Raw genomic sequence first — 27,984 nt, 5'->3', positions numbered from 1 at the left:
TAAATAATATTTATTGCAGATGAAACACACTGAGTCAGCTCAGGCAGGTTCAGAGCTGTGTTTAACAGTTTCATGTCAGAACACGGCCATCCTATCAGTCATGATTTCACTCTCACTCTCTTTCTCACACACACACACACACACACACACACACCTTAATACTAGGGTTTATTTATTTATTTAATGATTCATACAGTCATTCAGTCTGAAAATGTGATAATCACAGACGCGTGCAGTCTGTCAAACAATTGGAGGGCTGGTGAAGTTAAGTAAAGCTTCCTATGAGCTAAAACCAAAACCCTGAAATACTAAAACGTTTTAAAATCATTTCACATCTGTTACATGAAAATAAATCTACCTGACCCGGTTCAGATTACCGATCTGAAGGTTTTTGGGTTGCTGGTTGTGGTTGTGGTTCGACATCCACAGAGAACTTCACGATCCCCTGCATTTTACAGAATGCTTGAAAGGCATCAAAGAGTAGCAAAGTGTGAGGAGTTACTTTGGACAGGCAGTGTTTGGAAAATAAAAGCCCCATTCTTTTATTGCACTGATAATGTTTGGCAACTGGCAGTTTGAGCATCTTCACAGCGGTACAGAAAGTCAAAACTGTATTTTTGTGTAACAATTTTTTCTTTCCGAACTCTAAAGTTGGGAAACACTGACACTTAAAAAAACCCATTTGTTTTTACTCCACCCACTTTGCTACTCTATTGCCACACTGTTTAAGCAAATGGTTTTATATTCCCTCTCACTCACAAGACACACACAAACACACGCTCACACACACGCATACAATCACACACACAGTAATCAGATATCTCCTCTTTGACTGTCGTTTCGCTGCAGTACCGAGATACACAGAGAGGCCTGGACAACCTGAGCTGGGCACCCATGGGACTAATCTCTTCCAGGTTTCAGACACCTGAACCAGGACCGGGACTTCAGCTTTCCAGCCTGCACTGAGCCGGGCTTGATACAACAGGAAACGTCCCATTAAAGCTTATCGTCTCAGCAGGGCTGGACCACACTCACGTACACATAAACACCATAACTGAATGAATAGATGTCAAAAATCAAATCCAAGCAATAAATACTAAGCACACAGTGCCGAAAACTTAAAACAACTCAGTTCTCCTCTTTTTGACTTTCCTAAGTTTTTCTTACTTTTTCTCTCCACTGTATTTACATCCTGTATTTCCATCCTGAAACTTTCTTGCACTTTTTAATCCTTCAAAAAATGTCCTAAACACATCCTTATGTCACTTCACGTTGCCCCTATCACTTACTTGACCCTCGAAAACGCAAAGCGTGCACACACACACGTGCGCTACAGTACAAATCAGTAGGTTTCAGATTTCTCGTTAAGCTATGCATGATCAAATGAAAACAAAAGTAAATCCACAGTGACAAGACACACTCAAAGAATCACAGCTATACATCAGTAGGGACCCAGCGGTCGTTTGGTGTCCAGCATCGTGATTGGTTTACTAGTAGTGGAGTTCTAATCCCCATTGGCTAACGATAAATACAAGAAGATACATTTCAATCTCAGCAGGGTCAGTCTTCTTTGGCCGTGATGAAACATCACTCCGCCTGAGGAGAGAGTGACAGAACAGTCAGATAACCAATCAGAAGTAGGAATAGTTCAACATATTGCAAAATGCACTTATTGGTTTTCTTTTACAGCGTTAGATCGCTAATATTCTCATGTCTTTATCGTAAATATGAAGCTGAAGCCAGCAGCCAGCTAGCATAGCTTATCTTAGCAGAAAGACTGGAAACAGAGGGAAAGTGCAAGCCTGGCAGTTTCAAGAGGTTACAAAAAATCTGCCTACACCCACCACTAAACCTCGCTTTAGAGGTATGCATGATAGAAAGAGCCAGACTATGTGTTTCCTCGTTTCCTGTCCTTATGCTAAGCTAAGCTAAGCTAACCGACTGCCTGCTGTGGCTTCGTATTTTTTGTACAGACATGAAAATGGCATCAATCTTCACATCTAACTCTTGGCAAGAAAGCAAATAAGGATATATTTAAAAAAAGGTTTTCAAAAAGGTAAAAACCAGGAAAACACCATCACATAATTTCAACTACGTAGGTTGTGACAAATTACGTATTGACATTTATGACACAAAAATATGTCTTCTTATAAAAGAAAATGTTTTTTCATTTCAAATAGAAAAAACAAATAAAAATTGTTTTTCCTTAATTAAGGAAAACCACTTCGTGTTGGATTTTTCTCTCTGTATGAACTCAAATAAAACATCACAAAGTGCTTCTCAAACTGATCAGGAGGAACCCAAAAACCGTCTGTTTGATGTCAAGTGCAAACAAGTTCTAACTCGTTGATGCTTTGAGTCATCAAATCATTCATTCAGTTTTTCCCATGACACGATTGCAGCCTTTTTGTTGTTCAGCTGACACATTTCTAGATGAGTCTAACCTCATTACAGATTCATCTTCTGATTGATTGGTGGTTGGAAATTAAGAGGAAGAGAGTTGTAGTTTCATCTGTTAATGTTTGGTATCTGGTGCACTCTGGCAAATTTCTGTTTGGTGCTAGTTTGAACCTTTAATTGTACAGTGAACTGAAACTAACTAAAGTTATTTTTGTTGTGCTTTACTAACAACTGAGTATTGATCATGATATTATAAAAAAAGGTTGATTTTTATTGAATCACTTACTGTTTTTGTTTGTCCTGCGATCATGTTAACCTGCTAAAGAGAGAAAGAAAGTTTGTTAGCAGTTAGCAGAGGATAATGCCGGGGAGCTAAATCAAGGGATGCAGGTTTATTGCCAGAAACTGTAATAAGAACCAGAGCAGTACTTGGCACAAAAAACATAAAACAGGACTGTAATTGGCAGGTGCTTCACAAACTGACTTACTTCACAAAGAAAACTGTATTTTGGGCAGTATAACACGGTATTTTTTCTTCAAACGTTAAGACTTAACTGTGTTGAACAAGGGGGTTAGCTGTCTGTCTGTTTGTGTGGGGGTTCAATGGGTTAGGACTACAGGTAAGTATTCTGATAGACGTTTAGTCTGGGCTCGGGGAGCAGACCAGGAAGTCATTTCATCGCTTCAGCTCTGCAGGCGGTCTTCTTGTAAAGAGGAGGGGCTCCATAAAACAAGGCTAATGAGACGGCATGTTAATGAAGCTTGCTGCAGTACAAACCAGAGAGAGAGCACCTGGAGAATAAGTGGAGTCATGGAGAGACTGTGCACGTGGTCGCACGGATACAAAAATACATGCAGGAGAAGACGCAAATACAAATGCGACCTTAATGTGTGCAAGAGAAAAAAAACAAGATTCAGCGCCAATATCCCCCCCCCCCATTATACAAGGTTTCTTTTAATACAGAATATTGATAGATTTCATAAACAATTAGCTGACTGATGTTTTTGGATTTTTATTAAATTCATCTATATATTTTCTGACAGATGATATCCAAGTATAAAGATTAGATAGATCACGTCAGTGTAAAGTTTTGTTTAACAAGTAGTGCGAGTAAAGAGAGGATTAACATGAAATACCCAAGAGATTAAATTACCTCTGTCCTTCCCGTTCAGCAATCTCTCCTCTTCCTCCCGAACGTCATCTGGTCAGAAAAGAGGATAAAAAAAGTCAACATATGAACATGTGTCTAACCAAAATTTCATAACTTTCTAAAGTTTGTTAGATTTTATTAAGAAACCAAAAAAAAAAAACGACGGCAGCAAACACTTTTGTGAAAAGATCACATCGTTCGGAAGCTTTAATGATGTAAAAAAAAAAGCATCTGCAGGATACTATGTAAGTGTGTGTATGCCTATGTACATAAATACAGTATATGTTTGTGACTACCAGAGTGGAGCTCTTTGACCAGTGAAGACACAGTGTTGGTGATGGAGTCAGCTGCTACCAGAAGGTCGTTCCTCAGGTTCCTTCTCGGGCCTGTGATGGAGATAGTCATCCAATATGGTAGGTCACAGTACAAATACTAGATTTACACTAATTGTGTGGTAACTAATGAATTGAATTCTTGTGATGAATTATCATTCATTTTATGAGATCTGAATGACACTTTTTATACTGTGTCACAGTGGCACAACAACCTAAAGTGTAATAAAAAAAAAAAAAAGGTGATTCAAATGAAACAGCAAGATAACAATCACTTTTAAAATGAACTCGCCTCCTTTCCCTTTCTTTACAGACATTTCTTATCAAGAGTGCATCTGCAGCAGAGCAGAACACATTAAACACACATCTGCACAGCTGAGAACTTTTTAACCCTTTGAGGTAAAGAGTTAACTTGACACTTTTCTGATAATGCAGAGATTCTGTGTTCTCGTTAAACCTGATATGTTATTGTGACACAGCATTTTCTTTAAAATCGGGCTACTTCTTGAATTACTTGCTTCTGTCAAGGGTTTATATTACAAGCTGCAGGTTTTACAGCGCACCATGAACTGTGAATAAGTTGAAACTAATCAGAAAAAACTATGGTGTATTTGTGTTTGTAGCTGAGTGGAGATTCAATGAATCAGTGTGGATGTCACAGCTGGCGTTACGACACAACAAGAGTTTTACAGATGAGCACTAACATACCAATATTTTTAAAAGGGTTAGAGTTAGACCTCTTAAACCTGAAATGCTGGGTTTTTTTTTCACTAGTGAAGAATTCGTGATATCCCCTACTTGTTCATATATATACTATATACATGGAAGCTAATAGTCTTAACAGGGGGATTATTGAGCTGCTTGAACAACATGTAAACCTGTGAAATCAGGACTAAATCCTACTAGAAACGTCTCCTGCGTCCAGGTTCAAAAAAAGGCACCAATGATGGTTTACTTATAGTATTTTGTCTCAGAGCTTTAACTAAATCAAAGCCATCAGATGTGTATGTAACTTTGTGTGCAAGACCCTAAAAACAATAATAACTTTATGGATGTTTTTTTTTCAACTGTGCTGTCAGTTCCAGACTTACCTTGGGCAAATGCTTCTTGTACGTCACCACCAACCCCAGCGAGTGAGTCCTGAGGAGGGCGAGCCTGGGGAGATGAAGCACCTAAAGAGCGGACGGTGGATGGGCTCGGTCGAGAAGGAGAGGCGTGAGAAGAGCCAGCCGCCTGCGCCTAGGAGATTAATTTATAAGGGTTGATTTATAGCATCATTTATGACTTTCAGAAGTGTGACATCACCTCCACACTGTAGTGGAAGTTCTGGTAACCGCTGGAAAAAAGTGAACCATTATTTATCCAAGATATTTAGAGCCCGATTGGAAAAATGTAGTTTGTTTGTAATGCTGATTTATTATGACATTTCTGCATGAATCCTACATTTACAGCGCCATGAGTAATGGGGGATAAACTTACTGCCTGTCGCTGTTCCTCATCCTACAGGGCCACAACATGGGCAGTCGGAAACAAACAGGGAGGAAACGGATGGAAAAGAAGAAGTCAGATACATTCAGAGCTGGAAAAAAGGTGGAATTATTAAAGAGGAAATAGCAGAGGGGTGAATAAAGTGAGGCTTGTTACTGGGAGGACAGACACAGGTGTGAGGTGAGAAGAAAAAGGGAAACTTTGCCCTCTAGTGTGTGACAATAAAAAAGTGTGTATGTGTGATTGTGTCACCTTGAGCAGCTTCATCAGTCCCTCGAGCTGCACCATCAGTTCCCTCCTGCTCTCTTGCAGAGACGACATTCTCTGCTCCAGCTCATCTTTCCTTTGTCTGCAACACACACCAACCTTCCATTACTGTCAGGAGGCAGCAACAAAAGAGCCCGAGTGCAAGGACTCACAGGAGGCAGAAGACACGGATGAGATGAAATAATTTGAGGTGACAAAGGTTTGTGGTTCAGAAAGGCAAGAAGACAGAATAATGAAAACACTGAGAGCTCTGAGAGTAGACTCACTTCCCATTCACACTTTTCCTGTCAGACATCTCCAGATTTGATTTTATAGAAATGAATTTGCACTCGGCCACATAAACAGTATCAATGTCAAAAGAAAAAACTGGCCACAAACTGCCGTTTGTAGGTAGGCCCTAACAAACTCCAGTCCAGGGTGCTTGGGTTGGTAGCCTGAGATTTATGAGTGGATAAAACAAGGTTGGGAAACTGCCCAAACTCCTCACTTCTGCAGAGAGTTGTCAAGTCGCCTTGTTAGCGGAATAAGAGACTCCTGTTACTCAAGGAGGCTTTCTGACCACAAGATCATTCTTGAAAGACCCCCAGGAGAAACAACAAGGGCGAGGTGAGAGCCTTGCCAGAGGAAAACACAAATCATAGAACAATCACATGGAAACATGGATTTGTCTAGAAATCAAAGGAACACAACATCTCAAATCCAACATTTTTGCCAGGTTATCATTTGTTCCAGGTTTGGAAGAGGAGACTCGGTGGAGATGAGCAGTGAAAGATCTAGCTGACCGGAACATGAGAACTTCATCAGCCTCTGAGATGGACCACAAGACCTTGAAACCTAACTTCTTGAATTCACAATCAAGTCTGATGTATGATGAAGAGTTTTTAAGAGACGGCATTCAAAACTAGCATCGTTCCATGAGATGTTTACAATCTTTTTCTCTCCAAACAGCATGTGGTCTGGATGGGACATTAAAGCAGGAGCATCAACTCTTGTCTCTCCCGCTTGGCTTCCCTTCACATGTTAGGACACACGTGTAAATAAACAAAAGAAGTGAGAGTCTGAGTCATGCAGCAACTCCACATTTCAGTTATTACATTCCCAGAGTAAAGCTTCAGAAGTGGGATTGACAGAAAGTTCCAAATAATCACTTTATCTGTTTTATTTAGGGTGATTTACTGGAGATTTTATTCATTAATGACATCTTGGCTTGAATCTGTGCTAAATCTTGAGAAACTAGTAAAAGTTTGCTAGATTTAAAAAAATATATTAAACTGCCCAGTGTTGCAAACTCTTTCCAGTGAAAGTAGCAGGCAGCACTAGCTCCAATAGTCACTAAATATAGTGAGAAAGTCGCCAAGTTGGCAACACTGAAAGCCCGTCCCTTCAGGCCTCCCTCCAAAACAAGGGACAGTAATAAATCCGTCCAATGATTGGACGGGTTTATTAGAGCCATAAATAGATTTTTTGTTTTAATTTTCAGAGTATTTATTATTTATATGTATTGATTACTGTCAGGATGTACATAGAATTTCAACAAATATAACAAAAAATGTGGTCGAATCAATGCTACATTTATTATAGTATATTTTGAATATTTTACTCAAAACCACTTACAAAAGAAGTCAACACTGTGATTTGCACAAATTAAAGCCACTATGTCAAGAGTTTGACAACTTTTGACTTTGGCGCCCCAGTGTGGCCATATCCAAAAAGACACTGACGGCAATGCACACTGCTCCCATCAGCATCACTGAGGTGTATCATTTTTCTAGTCAGAATAAGTTCAAAGATGCTACAATCAAATAAAAATCTTTACAGAGTTCTTTTTAAGCTGCTCTATTAGTATCCTTCCATCACCGTTACCGCAACTCTCTCTCTCTAGCAGGATTGTTATTGCTCTGTATAAAGTCCCCCTCCTCTCCGTTGGAGTTTTTGACCAAAATAGCATAAAAATGTTGGAAGTGATTTTTACATTGGCTTTTCACAAAAATCCACCATCTGTCAGCACCATCTGCCATAAAGCACTGTCCCTCCGTGCTGCAAAGCAACGCGGCAGATTTCCCGCCAAATCGGACACTGTGGCACACCATGTAGAAAAAACGCAGGGCTGATCAAGTATGATTGTTGATGTTTGAGCATAATTTCTGTTGGTACGTCGAAAAAACAACAACAACAACTAATAATCGTTATTCTGGTATTTGTGTATGCAGCATTGGTGTGTTTACCTGAGCAGGCGAAGCTCGGCCAGCAGAGTCGGGTTGGTGGTGGCCTGGCACGCTGCGTCATGCTCTACACGGAGATGTTTGATCTCTGCCAGGATCTCTCTGGGAAATGAAAAACATACTGGTCAGCTAAGGCTGGGGGAGTGTTACATCACTGAACAGACTGGGAAAAGACAGGGCAACAATACGCACTCACACTTCTGGTGGTGGATTTGCAGATTATATATAGGAATTGTTGGATTTAGATAATATACTTTAAATCTGACAGGCAGTTGCATTCGGGAAAAACTTAATACATAAAATTCATATTTTATACATGAAGTACATTCAGAAAGAAAGAAAACATGCCTAATAGTACTAATTAAGACAATAGCTGACATTTTGCCCCTGATAAACAATACTACATTCATTCTTATAACATAATAATTAAAATAATATTATCCACTGATAATCAATAAGTGCAGTGTTAAAAAATGTACAAGTTTGTTAACAAGTCTACCTCAAATGAATTGCCTAAATTCTCAGATTTATTCCCAAAATAAGACCAGTGTTTTCTAAACATGGGGTTAAACTGGGCTGGGACACCAGTGTGATCTCTACACACATGTTTACTACAAATACAACTAAAAAGGACAGACTTACAGGAGCATTGGGTCAAATTAAAAAAGGAATGAATCAAAATGAATAACTCATCCTCTACCTGTTTTTGCATTCCAGCTGAGCAATGAGCTCCCTCTTCTGTTTGTTCACGTCAAAGTTGATGCTCCGATTAGGTATCACCTGAAAAACATACACAAAACATGAGTCACTTGAGCTGACTGACTGTGGGTTGATGATTCATCATTTAATAATCAAAAGAAGGTTGAGATATATATGTAAAATAGAAGTAACTGATTGTGTATTTATAGTATATTTGCTGACTCACTCCTGTACTGTCAGTCTCTGCCAGCCGGGAGGTGTAGCGGGCGATCAGTTTGTGCTCCTCATCTTCTCTGCTGGGACTGTCCACACTACTAACACACACACACACACACACACACACACACACACACACACACACACACACACACACACACACACACACACACACACACACACACACACACACACACACACACACACACACACATCAGCAACATAAAACTTACAATAGTTTTTTAACTCTGTCCTAACTTTGAAAGGCTAGTTTTCTAACATTATCACTAGCGAGGAATAATGTTTGCAGGTTACAGAGTGTCGTTCACCAAATGCATTTTTTCTTGAGTTGTCAAATATTCACATACAATATGAATGTGTTAAACGTCTCCTGTGAGCAGATTAAGATGACAATGCATTCTGCTGTCTGATCAAACAACAGCCAGCAACACCAACCGGTCAAATATGGCTGCCAGTTTGCAGCAATAATAACCCTAACCCTAAGATGCAATATCGATCCACTTTTTCTGTGTGACAACCTCCAAATAGAACTCAAATTACCCTACAATCAGATCATGCAGGCAAACATTTGCTTCAGAAAACAGTTCACTTCAAGCTCTGGTTTTGTGAGATGATTCACAATTTTATAACATAAATGAGTATAACTCATAATAATAATAATACTGTGCTGCACCCTCACCATGGGCTGCTCTGGAGGCGATTCACATACGCAGCGATCAGAGCGTGTTCCTCGTTCATGCGCCGAGCGGCTGCCAAACTGGATGGGAGAATAAACAGACCAGAATTTTTGTATTAATTATGCTTTTTTTAATGTATCAGTACATTGTATTGTTGTCATTTTGCACTCTGCATATAGTGAAAATGATCATGTTGTTTTGGTTTGGTTATATAATGTCGTGTCTTTGTAAAGTTCATCCCATCAGACTGTCAGACTTTGGAACGATGAAATCTTAAACTTATTTTCATCTTTGTCCCTTTTGTTTTCAGTCCTTAAAAGTGTCTTACAGTGTAAGAGTCTTTCAATGTCTGACTTTGAAAAAGTGAGAAAATAGAAAATAAAAACTGGAAAATTTAAAGCACACAATGTAAAAAGTTTCAACCATTTATTTTATTTTCAATGTGATCCGTTTGTTTCTCCGTTCACTTTTGGGCTGCAACTAACAATTATTTACAACGTCAATGTACCAATAGTTTTTCAAATAAATTATTTGCTTTATAAAATGTCAGAAAATAAGTTAAAATTACTGTGACCAAGCAGTCAACACGCTGCACCTTAAGAAAAGACAAGAAATGGACATGTATGTGTTTTTCTTAGATTGCAGCATTTTGAGCTCTCTCAGCCACCATAGAAAGAGTGCCCATCACAGTTTAAAGGTGACATCTTGAAATGTCTCATTTTATCAGAGGAATAGTCCAAAACCTGAAATCTACTATCACAAAAAAAACAAGAAAAACAGCAAATCCGAAAAGAAGCTAAAAACTTTTTAGCCTTTCTTTTTTAGCTTTTCTTAAATTCTTTGGATAAAACTTTTTTAGCTTTACCTCATCTTGTAATTAATTGCTGCATATGATGCTTACATTATATTTTCATCAAATTTAATCAGTGAAATGAAATCGCCAATCGAAAAAAGTAAAGTTTGTGCTGAGAAAATAGTCATTTTAAAGCAACAAGGGAACAAAGCAAGCTATTAAAAACTTGTTTATGCTGACTGAGGCAAGTCGTTACCCATTGAACCTGAAGCTTTAAAATAATTGCAAACTTCTAACCAGGGAGAACAAAAAATATAACCTCTAAACTGTGTTTTTTTCTACTCTTCTTGTCAGTTTTTTACCTTTTGGAGGACTCGGGCACTGATGTGGACAGCAACATGGCGTCACTGGTGTTTCCAATGGGGCGAGAAGGGCTGCAAACACATATTACGAACAGTGTAAACACAGAGTAATGATAAAAACATTGAATCATTAAAACACAAAGTCCTGCCTGTCGGAAAACAGACATTCTTGCACTCACACACTCTCACGTGCTTTTGAGTGCAGTCATGCAATAGTGAATTGTACTAGTCTGAGCAAACACAGACAGGGCAAAGATCACCAGAGGGAGCGAGACAGAGCGAATGAATGCAGATCCAAAAAAGAAAAACCCAGCTACAATAGAAATGATAGAAATTCAGAAATACTAAAGCTTGTGAGAGTTATAAACGCATCATCATTAGTATAAAAATACTCACTCTGTGCTAAGTGCAGTCTCTTAGTGCTGGCCTGTTTATGTGTCCAGTGCTTGGAGGTCTGTAGTGACCCAGTCTGCCAATGATTGGAAAATCAAACGATGTGGATCCACCGCAAGGGGCGGAGAAGCCAAAGTGAGAGGTGGGGCTTCTGAGTTTTTTGTGTTATCAGAAGTTTTTGTGTACATGTAACTGTACCGGTGATAACACACCAAAATGTTATTTTAGGCCGAGTTTCTGGTAGTAAATGTTTCACTCTCTGTAATGCAAAGTTTCCTTATTTTAGAGGTAAAAAAAGTCCCATCAGAGTTTCAACAAAAACCCTTTAACTGTCTGACCGAACATTAACTTGTGTCTTAAACAGCACTAACACTTTATATATTGGCATAAATGGCAAAAAAAAAAATTATTGTGTGTTTTTTTATTTCAGAGGAATGCCAATATCATCAAAAAAGTTTGTAGGTTCTTAATTAAATAACAAAATAAGTTAATAAGATTTCTCCTGTAACATTGACTTTATAAATACCATGTGACATTGTTTCTGTCCATGTTGTTGATCTAACAGTGCGGCGAACTATGCCACTGAATGCAAGACTATATAACCTTTGCTCAGCAGCGCCCCATGTGGGCATATGTGGCAATTACAGGATAATGCCACATTACTTTCACTAAAATCCCTAAAGATGTTCAGGATCATAAGCAGGAAACACCAAGCGTATATTTTAGTAAGGAACGATATGTTTTTCTTGTTCCACTTTCCTGTTCTACTTTCTTGAAATGTATTGAAATATTTCTTAATTCAATCATTACATAGGCTTAATTTAAATGAATGGTTCCTAGGCAGCTCCTGGGTCAATCATTAAGCATACTTTATAGATAAATAGTAAATAGTAAATAACAATTCCTCCTCGCCATTGTGGAGTTTCGTTTATGCCGTTTTGCCGGTTGATTCATGTTGTCTTCTTGCTTCTTCACAGTACATTTTGTTTGTACGCCCTCTGGCATTTCGGAGAATAATTCAACGAACGGTGCATTGAGCATAAAAGCCTTTGTGCATGCTCACTACGGTGCCACGTGAGAGTATAAACAAGGCTTTAGTGTGTGTGTGTTGTGAGTTCTTACACTATGTTGGAGAGGTTGAGGGTCCTCTCAGGTTCCTCCGGGTAAATAGGATGAGGGGGCTCTCTGGACGACACGCAGCCCAGAGTCCTGCTCAGGGCTCGGCCAAGCTTTGTCGCTGGCGACTTCTACAAACACACACACACACAAATAAATACAGGCACACAAATATGACGTCAACATTCATTAGCTGTGTGACTTTGTATTGTTGTTCTGCGGCAGTGTTAACTACATTAAAGAGCAGGATGAACTCCATTTAACAGATCAGAACAGTTCTTCCTGATAAAACTCTATAAACTTAGGGTACTTTTTTTGTCGATCTAAGGTTTGAAGGCTCGTTGCGTCTCCCCAAGGTCTGGTATAGTGCTACATCTTTTTTGACTGATTATTTTTTAATCAAGATACAGTATCTTTTCCTTGTTTTGTCGCTTCAGGGAATCCTTGTAGACACATGGCTGATAAATTGCTATGAAAACACATATTAAATATATAATATCTTCATTATATCTTCTAAATTTGTATAATGTATGTACATGAATATGTATATCATTAACTTTCACTTATTTATATTCACATAATCATTTGAAATAATTGTAGTAATCTATTTCTATGGACCCCAAAAAGAACAGCTAATGCAAATAAATAAACAAATAGTTGTCTGAGAGGTTTGAGTGAATGATAACAGTCTGATCTAATTTACAACATAATTCCTGTTCTAAATTGTATCCGTTGAGGATGAATTGCTTATGCCACACGTGTATCAAGTTAAAACAACTTAAAGCCAAGAGATTGCAGACCAAACAATTATTGTCAAACTTCAGCTTCTGATTTTATTTTTTACGTCGCAATACCTCGTCAAAACAGACAGGAGAGACAATGTTACTAGGTTTTCTTAGTGTTAAGTATGGCGATGTGGAGCAGATGAGATGACAATTAAATCTGAATCCTGCTGAAATGATATGCAAAATCTGCTGAGGATTATTAGGATGAGTTTGCTGTAAAGGGAAAATTCTGTTGGCCTGGCAGGAGCTGCACTAACGAAGAGATTTATCCCTGAAACATCAATAAGACAAATTATGCCAAGCCTGGGTGATGAATAATTCAACAACTATGTCTCCATCTCTTAATACATCAGTTCTACATTGAAGACATTTTACCTTCAAGCTAGATTTTGTAACATTACTACAGTGTTATGGGTTTGAGGCATTTCCATTCAGATTTTTGGGATAGAAAATACACCACAATAAGCAAAAAAGCTAAGAATATTTGCATCGAAATACATCCTATCCGGAATTATCAAAGGATATTAGCAGGTTTTGGATTCGTTGTGATGATCTGTTGTGTTTTTACAACGTTTGTTTTTATAGTAAAACCTGTTTTGAACCAGACTGTCTCGATTCTAGTTTTAATTATTCCTAATTCTAAACTTAAAGTTTTAACTTAAACAGCTCTTTGAAGCAGTGAGGACCAGACAAAATGTCATGTTGTGTTATGTCTTACTTTCCAAGGACCCCACTGTAAGCTATTAAAACCATTATAGAGATGGAGGTCCACTCACAAATACACACACACACACACACACACACACACACACACACACACACACACACACACACACACACAGAGTGCCCCCTGGTGTGATGAATGAGTAATCACAGAGTGACTCACCCAGGACGAGTGCTCCTTCATCTGATGCTGGTTGCTATGAGAGCCACTGGCATTGCCGCGCCAGAAGCAGTTCTGGCAGAGCTGGTAGCCACGGCAACGGAGGCAGCGATAGCGGAAGCCTATCATGGCGTTGCCACGACAGTAGGAGCACGACACGGGATGGTAGACTGAGTGAGAGAGAGGGGAGAGGCATGACTGTCAAAGATAATTTTATTTAACTTATTTATTTTTGTGTATACGTTAGTGGTGTGTACGTGTGTGTGTGTGTGTGTGTGTACCATGCTCCACGTTGGCCATGCGGTGCATGAGAGGCAGCCAGACAAGACACTGAGGAGGGTCAGCAACAATGTCCAGGAACATGTTGAGCATCACCCTCTTCTACAAAAACGACAACGATTACAAAAGACAAAACTCATCAGGAACATAGAATATCAAATAAAATGATAATCCTTCGGAGACGTTGGTTTTTGCAGAAACACTGTAGATAATCTGATGCTGTAACTGGAAATAGCAGGCAAAAAAGAAAATGAGGTTTATGGTAATACTGTTATTATTGAAATAAATGTATATAATATAATAATAGTAATAATAATAACAATAGTATATAATAAAGGACAGATGAATGAGGTGGCTGAGGTGTGTGGGCGTACCTGTTGTGGGAAGCATGAGCGTGCTAAGGTGTGTGTGTAGCCAAAGGACGGTCCTTCATGTGCAGCGGTGGGCAGCTTGAGAGCCTCCCTCAGAAATCCATCAAACTTGGACTGTACCAGCACGCCGCCGGAGTCAGATACCTGAGAAAACACATCTACACACACACACAAAATTAGTAAAGCATGCATTAGATTATATTAATTTCCTGAAGAAAGGACCCTAAACATGACTACGTTATACATGTGCCAATTAATAACCCCACTTTACTTCTTATCCTGCAATTTAATGGTGGACCTTGTGTGGACAAGCTTTTGGTCCCAAGATCGGAGGTGAATCTCTATAATAGGACTTTTTTATAACATATTCCCGTCACAGCAACGTGATAAATAAAAGAGCAGGTAAATTAACATAAGCAAACAGTATCATTGACCTGCATTGTCTATATGTTGGCATATATGTGACATGAATATATATCTCCATACATGCTAAAATTCATACTGAACGATTGAGATTGTAAATTGTCCAAGTTGTTAGGCATAAATGCAGTAAAACAAATAAAGTAAAACATTTGCACTTAATCCGTAATATATGAATATATGCAAATAATACAAATACAAAACATATAATCTTGCTCCTATTGGGCTATCATGATCACTATTTCTAGATATGTGTCTTTTACCAGGTGGAAACCTCCTGGTAGCCAATGCAGGATTGCCTTCAAGTGGCATTCTTTCTAATAACAATAGCGGGGCGACTCTTCTGTTTGTAAAAAGAGGTCCGATTGTATAGATGTCTATGAGACAATGACCCTTCTTGATTTATTACCTCAGTAAACATTGAGAACGTGAGTTTATGGTCTCAGTCACTTCTTCGAGTTTCAAGTCTTCATTAATACAGCATGATGTTCATTTAGGAAATTATGGTCCCATTTAGAGTCAAATAGAACATTAGCAGGGTATGCTTTAGGGTGGGGCAACCTTGTGATTGAGGGGTCACTACCACGGCGTTCTGGTCTTGGAGTTGTCAATGTTTGTCTTAGAGCTTTGAGTTCATGTAAGTTAATTGTAACATTTTAGTTCAGTAATAATGTCAAATTCTACTTAGCTTCCCTCTCGTGTTACTTCTTTCAGATTGCAAATAACGAATATGGCGTCCACCTAAATGCTGAACTCAAAGGCTTCAAAACTTTAGTCCACGAACCAATGGGTGGCGTCACGGTGAACAACCAAAGCCTACGTGAGAAATCAGTTCATGTCTATTTTCTGAATAATGTTTAAAGTATTTCTAGTAAATCTAAGCTTGTAGAACTGCAACAGATTCCATGTTCGTCGTGATGGTATCGTTTGGTACTCACAGCGGAGTTTATCTATCAGTTTCCCTCCACACAGTGTGGCCAGCAACGCCTTCACCGAGAGCACCGTCAGACGGCCTTCAGGATCACTGAAACAAACACACATGACACTAGAGTACAGCATATGCAACATTCACTTTTATATAAAACCACATGTAAAATATCACATTTATCATCACATTTACTCCTGAAGCATCCACAGATTTCTCTGTTGCTACCTTTCAATGGCAGCCAGTAAGAACTCGACTAACAGGACGGCACTCTCTCGCGGGTTGATTGTGTGTGTGGTGGGCAGGCGCTTGCTGAGCTGGTTGAACAGGGAGGACACCAAGTTCTCCAGTCTGGTCACGGAGATACCGGCGTTCAGCTCTACGGCGTTCAGACCAGCGTCCCGCACCGCCTCGATCACATTGTATATATCGATCAGATGCACTGGAACGAGAGAAGTCAAGTCAGTGAAATATTCACAAATAGTGATTGTGACAGTATTTTTGAACATATGTAAATCATTCTACTAATGTAAAAAAAGAAATACTTGAAGGGGCATAAGTGACAAGATATGTGTCACATAGAAAAGCTTGTATATCTCCAACGTATTTGACAGAAAATCTCTGTATTGACTCTTTAAAGTGTTGGTCAAATGACAGTAGGGAGTAATGGTGATGCTGAAGGAGACCATGAAGTACTTACAGTTGCATCTCTTCTGTATGAATCTGAGCTTGCAGGCTGTTCGATATGTGGAAAGACAAATGGCATCCAAGTTCTGCTCCCCTGTGACAAAACAATGAAGACTTTTTCAAGCTTGGTTCATTAAGATTCTGTAATGTTGAAAAATAAACATCTTTCTTCTGCATGCTGGGGATGGAGTTACACATTTAAAAATACTGTAGCCAAAACAATCAAGGAAAAGAAAATCCACCTTGTTTCCATTGCAGAGGCTTATATTAGGGGTCAATGGTTACTCACCAAGCTCTGCCAAGATATGTCTCTGCTCTGCTTCCACTGTAGCTGGAGTCCCCCTCCCTCTGTCTCTCTGCCCCCCCTCCTCCATCACCATCCTGCAAAAAAAACAGCAGGAAAACTCAGCACCCGGGTTTCCTTAAAGGCATTGAAAAAACGTCATGAAACATTTCTATTTGCAAAGGGAGCATGTGAACTATTTGGTGTATTGTACCTTTTAAAAAGTAGCTTAAAATTCAGATTAACCTTAGATAGGAAACCCCGTAAGAGACTTATTGGACGGAAAATACACGGGCAAACAAGTCACTGTTTTACTGTAACACACAGGACTACTGTATGCATACCGACACACCCACACGCACACACAAACTAGAGGCTATGCAGCTCAAAGTCAAATTCAGGGCCACCAGAGGATGAGCCAAGTGCTTGGTAAATAAACACATTAATGAGGGCAGCTGAAGAAATCTGATCCGTAGCCTGGCATTTAGACTACTTAACAAGGGTACAGAGAACAAGGGAAGGAGGAGAGGGGGGTAGGGACTGTAAGAGAAAGAAAGAAAGAAAGAAGAATGGAATGGAGTAAAGAATGTACATTTTAAATGTAAATCAACTTTTGTATTACTCTGGATTGAACCCATCCTAGTATTGGGAGCAGGGGGAAGCTACTATACAGCACTGGAGGAGCAGTGTGGGGTTATCTTGCCCGCACTTGGTCAATGCCGGGTGGACTTCAACCAGCAGGGTCCCCACGGACTGAGCTACTGCCGGCCAATTTTTTTTTAAGAAAGAAACTGTCAGCCGCTGCTGTCAGGTGACAGAGAAAACAGCAGAGGACATCAGTCGCCATGGCAACGGTCATACTACACCACAAAACTGAAACACGCAGAGACACATGCAAATATTTGCATTCCTTGTATAAATGTGGTGACAAGCCAACCCCCCAACACACACACACACACACACACACACACACACACACACACACACACACACACACACACACACACACACACACACACACACACACACACACACACACACACACACACACACACACACACACACACACACACACACACACACACACACACACACACATTCCAGAGAGGATTTAAAAGCTTCCCAGGACACTTCATGCTTCATCTAGACAAAAGACGGATTCCTCCTTTCAGTCACTTTTCTCTCTCATACACACACACACACACACACACACACACACACACACACACACACACACACACACACACACACACACACACACACACACACACACACACACACACACACACACACACACACACTCACACACATTCTCTCTTATACTCCCATACATCTTTATACAGCTGTTTCACTCGATGGGCTGCTCATACAAGATAGTCAAGTGTAACTTTCTTTTTTCTAACCCAAATGTGCTCTCTTGACAACTTACTGTAACAGTCATGAAACTCCTTCAAACTGCCCTTGAGTTAGACTCTAGAAACACACTAGACAACCTTTGTCTTTGTTACCCGACAGTGAATTCCATCTTAACCCGTTCAAACTGAAAAAAGATCAAACATATTCGACAACAACTGGAATCCACAGATCCATTAGGACCTTAAGGACAGCAGGGAGCGGTGCATTTGAGCGTATTGATTGGTGAGTAAAATGTTGGGAAATAGAGCAAAATACATCACCATTTAGTAAAGCCTAAGGTGATGTCATCACGTTTTGTTTAACAAACAGTCCACATTACCAACATATTCAGTCTACAATTACATTATATAAAGTAAAGCAGCAAAACCTCACATTTACGAAACTATAACCATTAACTGTTTTGTTTGAAAAAATAAAATTAATTAGATTTATGAAATAGTTGCCAATTCATTATCTGAAACATCTTGAGCTTGACCTTAATTATCAATTGTCCTTGAATGAAGCAGATAAATGATTAAGTGTTGAAGTATTAGTTCGACAGTTGCGGAAATACACTAACAGGCTTTCTGACTGAGAGTTAGATGAGAAAAGCAATTAAATCTCCCAAAATGCTGAACACTTCCTTAAAAAAGCACAGCCAGCAGTAAAGGAAGTCAGCTGAACAGGTGGATGCATGTGAGTCAATGAAAAGTTTGTTACTGAAAGGTTTTATAGAGGATCATTATAAATTATAAGTCACGGAAGAGCAGTTTGGATTACATGAGCCAAAGAAAGTCTCCCCGGTTCACAAGTTACCACACTGGACTCCCATGGTGAGTAAATGGTTATTTCCAGCCTGGCCTTAGTGTTAACTACACCATGTCTGTCTGTCAGTCTGTCTGTCTGTGTGTCTATGTCTGTCTGTTGGTGTGAAGTTGACATGGAAGAACATTTGGTCTGTGAGGTTTGCTTTCTATTTAAACTCTGAAAGCTTTAAATCATCTTAGATATAATTATCCTTCCCGCAATTACCCCCCCAACTATGTCAGAGGGCCAGGAACAGCTTGGCTGCCGTTTTCCCAATCACTGGGTCGAAGTACAAAGGTTGGTCACAGGAACCAGATCCAAACTTTATTCTTTTTTTGGGGGGGAAATTGACGTCGAAATTGAGTAGCCTTCACTTGACCAAAATGTATTTAAAAAAACAATAAAATATAGGCCAAATAGTTTAGGTAAACATACAACATCATACTGAAGCAGTTCTCTATTTTAACATCCTTGCTACTTGCTTGTTATGATAATCTGAATTAAAAGTCCCATAAACTGGTGGTGTAAATCAAAAAGTAGGTGAAAAACAGGGTAGATTATCAGGACACCAACAGCACTGATGTTTGATGTTCTGTCCTTCTGTTAAAGGATAAAGTCAAATATGTGGAGAGTACTTTAAGCCACAGAAAGTCAGCGTTGTGCCATTTCTCATCAAACTTAGCATCAGAGGATGACACATTCTAAAAGAAAACCAAAGAGGTTAAAGTCTTCTCTTAGCTATATAAAGTAAAGTATAGATGGAAGAGAAAGAAAGAGAAGGGTATGGAGGTGGAGAGGTATATACAGCTGACTGCATGTGTGTTGCTTTTCTCTGTTTGTGTGGGTGGCGATGCACGCTGCTGTTGCACCATGGTGTTTTATTATGGCTGACATTTGCTGAGCTTTTCGGAAACAAACACACAAAAAGGACACGTTGCCCTGAACACACACAGAGGACGCACTGCACTCTCAGTCTTCCACAAACTTCTGGCGTAAGATAGGGTTCAGAAAAACATAGCTGAATGCTTCAATTTACCCCATATATAGGGAGTGTGTGTGTGTGTGTGTGTGTGTGTGTGTGTGTGTGTGTGTGTGTGTGTGTGTGTGTGTGTGTGTGTGTGTGTGTGTGTGTGTGTGTGTGTGTGTGTGTGTGTGTGTGTGTGTGTGTGTGGTCATACCTCTCTGTGTCAGGGGGTCACACAGGACAGAGGAGCCACAATGAGGGACGTCTAGCAGAGAGAAGACACAGAGAGAGAAGAGAAAGGCAATTTGAAAAGTCTTTTCAGTCTGTGGACAATAATGTCAAAAGTTCATAGCACACACAATTAACACAACCAGTGTGCTACACTCTCTCCTACATCTATATGCACTCACTAGACCTGTGCACATGTTTGCAAAATTGTCTTTTTATTATTTTATGAAATAAATAAAATCTGTTCATTTCTTTAATCTGTAGAAACTGCTGATACGATGAAGGATCCTCTCTGATTGTAGGTCGCCTTAAAACAGCTGAACATCCTGTCTTAATACTTTATTATCTGTTATGTGGAATAAATAACTCATTTTATGACTGGTGTAGTTAAGGTTCTTTTGATTTAAAAACGTTTACTGGTAGTATATGACTCTCTTGTTCTTAAAACTAGCCCATCAGATTGCAATTTGCGACACAGCACAAAGTACTCACTCTACTGAGGCTGCAGTCACACTTGTCAAATCATGTTACTGCTTCACACAACATTTATGGTTATTTTAATTGTAAAGTCGATGAAAATCAAGTTATTCTTCTTGACAGATGCTCTGAATATATTCTTGTGAAGCTGGAAAGTAGTAATGACCATTTGTAAAAAAAAAAAAAATCACTGTTTTTCTGAAAAATAAGCTAAACAACAGCCAAGAACCGACAAAACATTCCCTAAACCAAATAATGGCAGCAGCATCTCACGGCAGCAGTCAGCTCACAACAAAGAATCTTAATATTGTCCCATAAAATAGAGTCTAACTCAAACCTCATGGATACAATGACCAGAAAACAGGGAATATTTCTACGTCAGCATTATATTTCTGTGCGAGGGAGGCTGAATTCATGCACACAGCTTTGATGAATGTGTGTGAATGCACAGAAAACCGAAAAACCGCTGTGTGACCTACATTCAGCCTGAATACCAATCAAGGCAAACTGCAAGAGGCGGATGGTTGCATCCTGTCAGCAGGTGTCACAAGCAAGACAGATAGACAACTGATTCACACACATAAATATATCACTATATGGAAACTCAAATGCCAAATAAAACATACAAAAAAAGCAGTGACACAATACTATGCTTCAGGTTTCCACAATAGCTAAATTAAAACGTGCTGTTTTTCTATCACTTTATCATTGGGCTGTAACAATACAAGATGTTCCAGTTCGTATCTGGTTACTCACCACAAAAGCCACACATGATCTAAATCATCACATTGGAAACTGTCAACCTGTCACTCTATTACCTACTGTATTATCACAACATGTCCCCCAGTATCACACTTTGTCGAGTAAACATGATAAATGATTCAGACGTAGTATGGAGAATTTCAAACTTTCACTGACCAAAATGTGTGTAAGTAGTTTGGCTTATTTTGTTGAATGAATGATAGTAAAGAAAATGTTTTTTTACTGTAAAATAAGATATAAAAAAAAAATATTGGTTTGGTATCTGTACAGAAAATAAGGGAATAACATTGGCACTGAAGAAGGTGTGTCTACGGGGCTGTTGTTCAAAAGTAGGGCTGAGACGAATAGGCTGGAAGTTGATTAAACAAACAATTGAGTGACAAAAAAATGTTTTCTATTGTGGTACTCACTTCATACTTTTCATAGTTATTAATCAGTCACAATCAATTACTGGTGACCCTTTTTCAAATGTGAGCTTTGTACTTTCAGGCTCTTTTTCTTTATTGTCACTATTTCTCACTATTTTCTGGCATTTTATAGTCTAAATTATCAATCCCATTTATTAAAATGACCTCTATAAATACTGTGCATACACATATACTCAAGTAATCATGCATGACTGTGTGATGTTGAGTCTCATCAGCAATAGGCTCGTTCGAGATGAGTCTGCCCTGCAATCGCCGCATAATGAATACCGTTTAGATTTGAGTCCGCCTTGATCCGACGTTATGCACACGTGGTCAACGATAACCTCACGGGATCGAGGCACCGCAGTGGCTCTTCACCGATTGCATGACCCAGGGCATGATGGGAAACGCCGGGCTGTCGCCTGATTTGCTCTTAGATTTCACAACAACCATTGCAAATTTCCCCGCTGCGGGACTAATAAAGGATTATCTTATCTTATCTTATGTTTTGTAGAAAATCCTATTTTTCTGTCTAATTGTAACAGGTTAAGCTAAATTGTTGGCTTTTAGTCGCATGTTGAACAAAGAGGGTTTCAGCTAAAATCATATCTTGTGTTGTTGATAGTAATAAAGGTTGTTTATATAAAACATATCAAAACGAGCAGCAAATTGTTCCACAGGCAGACATAAAAAAGAACAAAGGACGGGTAGGAAGTGTGTCGCATCAGTGCAGACCACCCTACCAGTCCAGTGCACCTGTGCATTTACCACACACACACACACACACACACACACACACACACACACACACACACACACACACACACACACACACACACACACACACACACACACACACACACACACACACTAGAGTACCTCATCTGATCAGTGGTTACACTTCCGTAGGCCCAACAACTGAAGAAGGCAAATGGTCCTGAAAAAAACACACACTCTCTCTTACACTCACACACACACTTGTTCTCCTGAATCACTTACTCTCAGTCTCAACTGACTATAAAATCATTCTCTGTGTCATCACCCACACTTGACTCACCCCTGAGTTCTGTGGGTGAATCCACAGACTTAAGTTTTGCTGGACGGAACACACAATACGGCGAGGACACCGACGGGCGTCAGGCAGGCGAGGTGGTACTAAAGAGGGGTAAGAGGGTGTTTACCATCCTCTGCACACACACACACACACATACACACTATGCATGCCACATGACCACATTACCACTTGCAGCTGCTCGCTATTCTCACCGTCTGCCCTGACAGGACCTGACCAGAGTGTGTGTGTGTGTGTGTGTGTTACACATGATATATATACAGTATGCTGTAACTTTAGACACTGACGTTGCTGAAATACCTACGAGCTCCATTTATCCCTCTAAACGACACTTCACTGTCACACACGAAACAGATGAGGCTGGTTGACCGTAACCCACGTGAAGCTCTGCAGCAGCTTTCTCAATCCATTTTTAAAAAGTTATGGTTTCAGGACATCGAGAAACTTGGAAGTTTGGACATTTCGAATAGTTGACCCCTCACAGGCCTTGGTCTCAAATGTCCTGAAACATTTTACGTAATGGAAACCAAACAAACTGTCACAAGGTGTTAAACGAAAAGCACCGACTTATCAGCTGAGGTTACGAGGAGTTAAGGAACGTCATAATGGTCTATGGATTTGAGCAGAGGATCATGTTTCTGTTCACCATGCTATCCTAAAGAGTAATATAGGATATGAGATAACAGCCTGGTATTGTAACTTGTCTGTACAGTTGAAATCACAGATTACCCGTCTGGTACAGACAGATGGGGGTTAAAATACTCGTCCCTCCAAACAATCTATCAGCAGTCTATTATCAGACAGGAACATAAGATAGCGTCAGATCCAACTCATATTGTCTACCCAGAGTTCCAGCTCTCACCCACAGGTATTAGAGTCCCTTAGAGCAGGTTGAACTGTTAAAAATAATCATTCCTGCCTTTGTCCATTAAGATACGATTGTCAAAAGGTGTGTATGTACAGATTGTTACATGGAAACTATGCGTTGTTGTATGTTTGTATCTCCTGTGGAACTGCAGAATGGATGCCATAACAAATTTCCACACAGGGACATTAAAAATATATCTTATCTTATGTAGATTGCTTGTTTAGATGTATACAATGTCAGATCCATCATAATCGCTCTACATAACTTCAAATTTCAACTGCATCTACTACGAGCAGGTTGAACCGAAAGCAAAAACTCTGCTTCTCCAATCTCTCTCTCCTGACCTTTGACCCCTGTGCTGCCAGGAGAGACAGCCTGACTGACCCGGCATGACCCCCGGGGTTGTCACCAGGCAGGTAAAAACAGAAGCAATACATCTCTGGTTACATGTTAAAGATGGGACAGCAAGCATGCCAAGGGTGTTTGGAGGACTGAGGGAAGTCAGAAGTTAGAGCATGTTCTGAGGTGGAGACATGGTGGAGTCTGTTGTAAAGGCTTTTACAGGTCCAGAAAGTTGTAGCAAAGAACCTGTTCCTTTTTCACCCAACCACCCAAGATGGGCTCTTCTGACTGAAATAGCATGAACCAGCACTGAGGATCTTCCATAACACCTATGTTTGAGGAATGTTTTTTTTTGTAACCCTAATGAACCAAAGATTCAGTTTATTTTCAAGCTCTCCAAGACTGTATTCAGACAGACAAAAGCAGTGCATGAAGAAATGCAGCTCCCCTTATTCATTTCAAGGGGAGATTAGTGAGCGTTGACACAGCGGGCACCTGTGCCAACCAACACACCGGTCTGAGGTCTTTGGCAGAAACATGCACGTTGATCAGGCAAAAAGTTTCACCTGAGTCAACCTTTGCCGCAATGCAATGCATCGTTTCATTAGCTGCATTGGCTAGACAAATGATTGCAACCATACATTCTTGGTAGCGATTACCACCATTTGTCACGAAAAAGGCTCAAACAATTGCTATTAAATCACTTTGAAACCATATGGCACCTGAAAAGCTTTAAAAACCGTGTAAGCATTACTCAAAATGGCCTTCCTGGATTCTATATCATCGTATTACTAGAACCTGAGGCAACATGCCCCACCAACACAGACCCTTGTATTATTTTACAGTATTACACTGTGGTTTTACCTAAAGTGCCAACTTTTGTGAACATGCGTGCGTGTGCTATTATCAGATTCCTCTCACGTCCATTTATATTTACACAAACTCTAGACCTGTGGTTGCAACCAAAGCAAACTAGGTTGGAAACCTGCACAGAACTGATTCTTCGGTAGGGAGGGAGGTCTGCCAAGTGAGTGTTAGGTGGCCATGCCAATTGCAAGGAAAGAGACGAGAAGAAGATATGAAGAGGAAACGCAAAGAGAGATCAAGATGTGCTAAGAAGCCGGAAGGAAGGAAGGAAAGAGCGAGAAACTGACATGGTGAAAGAGACGAAGAAAGAAAAAGAGATGTGAGAAGTGAAAGTTGTCTCTACCTACTGTTTTCAAGAAACCAGAGTGCATTACAGAGTAGAAAAGTTTGATTATTCGACATCGAATTTGCAGCCTGACACACCTTAAATACTCTACAACATGTGCAACATGCTTTTAAGTTTAAATGAAAGACTTCTGGGGTTGAAAGTCATAAGTGATTCCCAAATTCATCTCAACAGTCCTTTCAATCAGGGTCTCAGCTCGTCTATTTATTTAGCCAAATTGTCACTGCTATTAAAACTATCAGAGGCATCACACCAAACAGTAAACGAGTAAAAGAGCTCTGAGGTCCATCCAGCTGCTCCTACATGCAAAATGAGGAATACTTAAATTTCACTATAATTTAACTCTGGAGAAATTATACAAACCAGAGGCTAGATAGGAATGACTGTTGTGCTAATCATAGGTTTCACCCCCACCACTATTATCTCCCCACCCACAGTGGAGACAGTCACACAGTTTCGCATTACTGCAAATCAACTAAACAACTAAAACCGTTCCATATGGAGACACTGAGATGAAAAGTTATGAAGTTAAGGGTTGGTGGGAGGAGACCACCAAGTATTATCCTCAGGTACATTTAGATAAAATACTAAGCGTGTTAAAATCTTGTTTGGGTAAAATGTATTTTGGTTATCATGATGAAGGTGGTGGATGCCAGGAAAACTTGGAAGGCTAACTCTTGTTTTGCTATCTCATTGTTACCCTGTTCAAGATCTAAACTAATTGCCCGCTGCTCAATTAAAGTCCACAATAAGCATCTACCAGGGAAAAGGGGGAGACCCTCGGGGGGCAGTTTGGGAGACAGCCCATCTGTTACTGCCGTCCCTCTCTCTGTTTGGTTTCCTCCACAGGGAGCAACAGTTTGGAAAATCTGCAACCTGACTGAAAACACACAGATCTTTGGGCCAGGGTTTGGATTTTTACACTCCCGTATGTTTCCGGCTGTTAATGAATGTTAGTAAATTAACTTGCTTTTGTTTGACTGTTTGATCTTTATCTGCTTATAACACAGACACATAAATAAAGAGTGGCATAACTATTTAATTACTCTTGCTGAAAGAGAAAAATAATCCATGTTTGGATTTTTAATTGGGATTCAGAAAGCTGAATATAATATAAAAAACAGATTTATAAAAAAAAATGCTTCAGATGTTTAATATCATTCAGAACCCTGTCTTGTTTTTTACCCTGTTATGTGTTGTTTTAATATCCGTCTTAATATATGCTCTAAACACATTTGTGGTGAAGGAGTGTTTGTGTGCATGTGTGTGTGTGTGTGTGTGTGTGTGAGTGTGTGTGTGTGTGTGTGTGTGTGTGTGTGTGTGTGTGTGTGTGTGTGTGTTGGTTGGGGGGGGGGTGTCTCCTATAACACCCTTTGGCAGGTCGTGGTGTGACAAATCATTTCAGCTTTAATGATTCATTAGACTGCTGGTGATTCATTAAAGCATATTATGATTTATTAAACCATTTGATCCAACAGCCTTAACATTGACATCCTCGTTATGACATTCTTATTAGTTAACATATATATATATATATATATATATATATATATATATATATATATATATATATATATGTTTCCAGAGCTTGTTGCATAAATACATGCATTGCACAAAGCCTATATTAGAGCCATCTAACATATAGCGTTGTGTGCCGGATTTCACAGTGACGATTTCAAAATAAATGTATTAAGTTTTGATTTGTTTGGCAATAAGCCAGATCACGTTCAATTGCCAGATTCCCACATGGAATAACGTCCCTTCCATAGAAAACAGCGCTGGTAAAGTTACATACAAGTCAAACACCAATAGTATAGTTTGATCTGGAAAGTGGGCATGACTACAACACCCAACACAGAGAGGGACACTTATTTTTTTATTTTTTTTAAACATACAATATGTCTACGGTCTCTGGTGGACACTTTGGGCTGCCATGCATTTCATAAAAAGACTGGAGTCATAGCTCATTATGGTTCTGCCTAACGTTACTTCTGGGAAGCTGTGTGACATCTGAGCGGCCATATTGCAGAAAAAGTTTTTAACTCCCTGTTCACCTTGTTCCTCCGAATGAATGTGTTCTTGAACTCACCAGACCCGGATGAAATGTTACATTTAAAGTCAAACTTCTTTCAACTTTTCACATAAGAACTGTGAGTCTGTGTGACTCACGTCTCGTCCCCTAGCAGACTGTAACGGGGGATCACTCACCGGGACTATTTTCTGCAGGTATTCGTGTCCAAACACCAACATCAACAGTGTAACGTGTTGTAGCGACTTAAACCCAGTTTCTTCCCTGCGGAAATATCCACTTCCTCTTTTCTCGCCGTATGCCGCGGTTTCCTCTTTTCTGATTTAAATAATGTTGTCTCGGTCCCGTTATTTACGTCCGTAGCCCACCATGTTTCACTCCCTCCACACCCGTCGCTGCTGTACCGGCTGCTGCTGTGATGAAGTGTACTATTTTTGAAAGTAAGTCACTCCTCTCTCTCTCTCTCTCTCTCTCTCTCTCTCTCTCTCTCTCTCTCTCTCTCTCTCTCTCTCTCTCTCTCTCTCTCTCTCTCTCCGTCCTGCCCCCTCCCCGGTGACAGTGAGCAATGTGTGCCGCTGAAAACACAAACTCCTACTAATGAACGTCAACACACACACACAGTTATAATAAAGTTATGAACGTATTTTCAT

The 27,984-nt window shown here is 39.7% G+C and overlaps 1 protein-coding gene across 5 annotated transcripts; it reads right to left on the bottom strand.

Annotated features, from left to right (window-relative positions):
- LOC129107603 (dystrobrevin beta-like) lies at positions 1-27,796 on the bottom strand. Of its 5 annotated transcripts, none has more exons than XM_054619102.1 (22): positions 27,514-27,796; positions 20,151-20,201; positions 16,777-16,868; positions 16,501-16,581; positions 16,029-16,242; positions 15,814-15,899; positions 14,459-14,613; positions 14,087-14,186; positions 13,809-13,975; positions 12,144-12,268; positions 10,629-10,700; positions 9,476-9,553; positions 8,786-8,873; positions 8,561-8,640; positions 7,864-7,962; positions 5,624-5,720; positions 5,363-5,383; positions 4,975-5,122; positions 3,848-3,937; positions 3,555-3,602; positions 2,687-2,719; positions 1-1,596 (listed from the first exon to the last, which is right to left on the bottom strand). In XM_054619102.1, the coding sequence occupies exons 3-21, from the start codon at positions 16,865-16,867 to the stop codon at positions 2,712-2,714; spliced, it is 1,848 nt and encodes a 615-aa protein (XP_054475077.1). In that variant the 5' UTR covers position 16,868; positions 20,151-20,201; positions 27,514-27,796; the 3' UTR covers positions 1-1,596; positions 2,687-2,711. The 5 variants fall into 5 exon arrangements, with proteins under 5 accessions (XP_054475077.1, XP_054475081.1, XP_054475079.1 ...); XM_054619106.1 differs by having other exon boundaries at positions 2,687-2,716; XM_054619104.1 differs by having other exon boundaries at positions 8,786-8,870.
- Positions 27,797-27,984: the final 188 nt, after the last annotated feature.

Source organism: Anoplopoma fimbria, chromosome 18, assembly GCF_027596085.1.
Source record: "Anoplopoma fimbria isolate UVic2021 breed Golden Eagle Sablefish chromosome 18, Afim_UVic_2022, whole genome shotgun sequence".
NCBI classification, from domain to species: Eukaryota; Metazoa; Chordata; class Actinopteri; order Perciformes; family Anoplopomatidae; genus Anoplopoma; species Anoplopoma fimbria.
The sequence above is the reverse complement of the archived record's forward strand: the minus strand, read 5'-3'. Positions and strand labels throughout refer to the sequence as shown.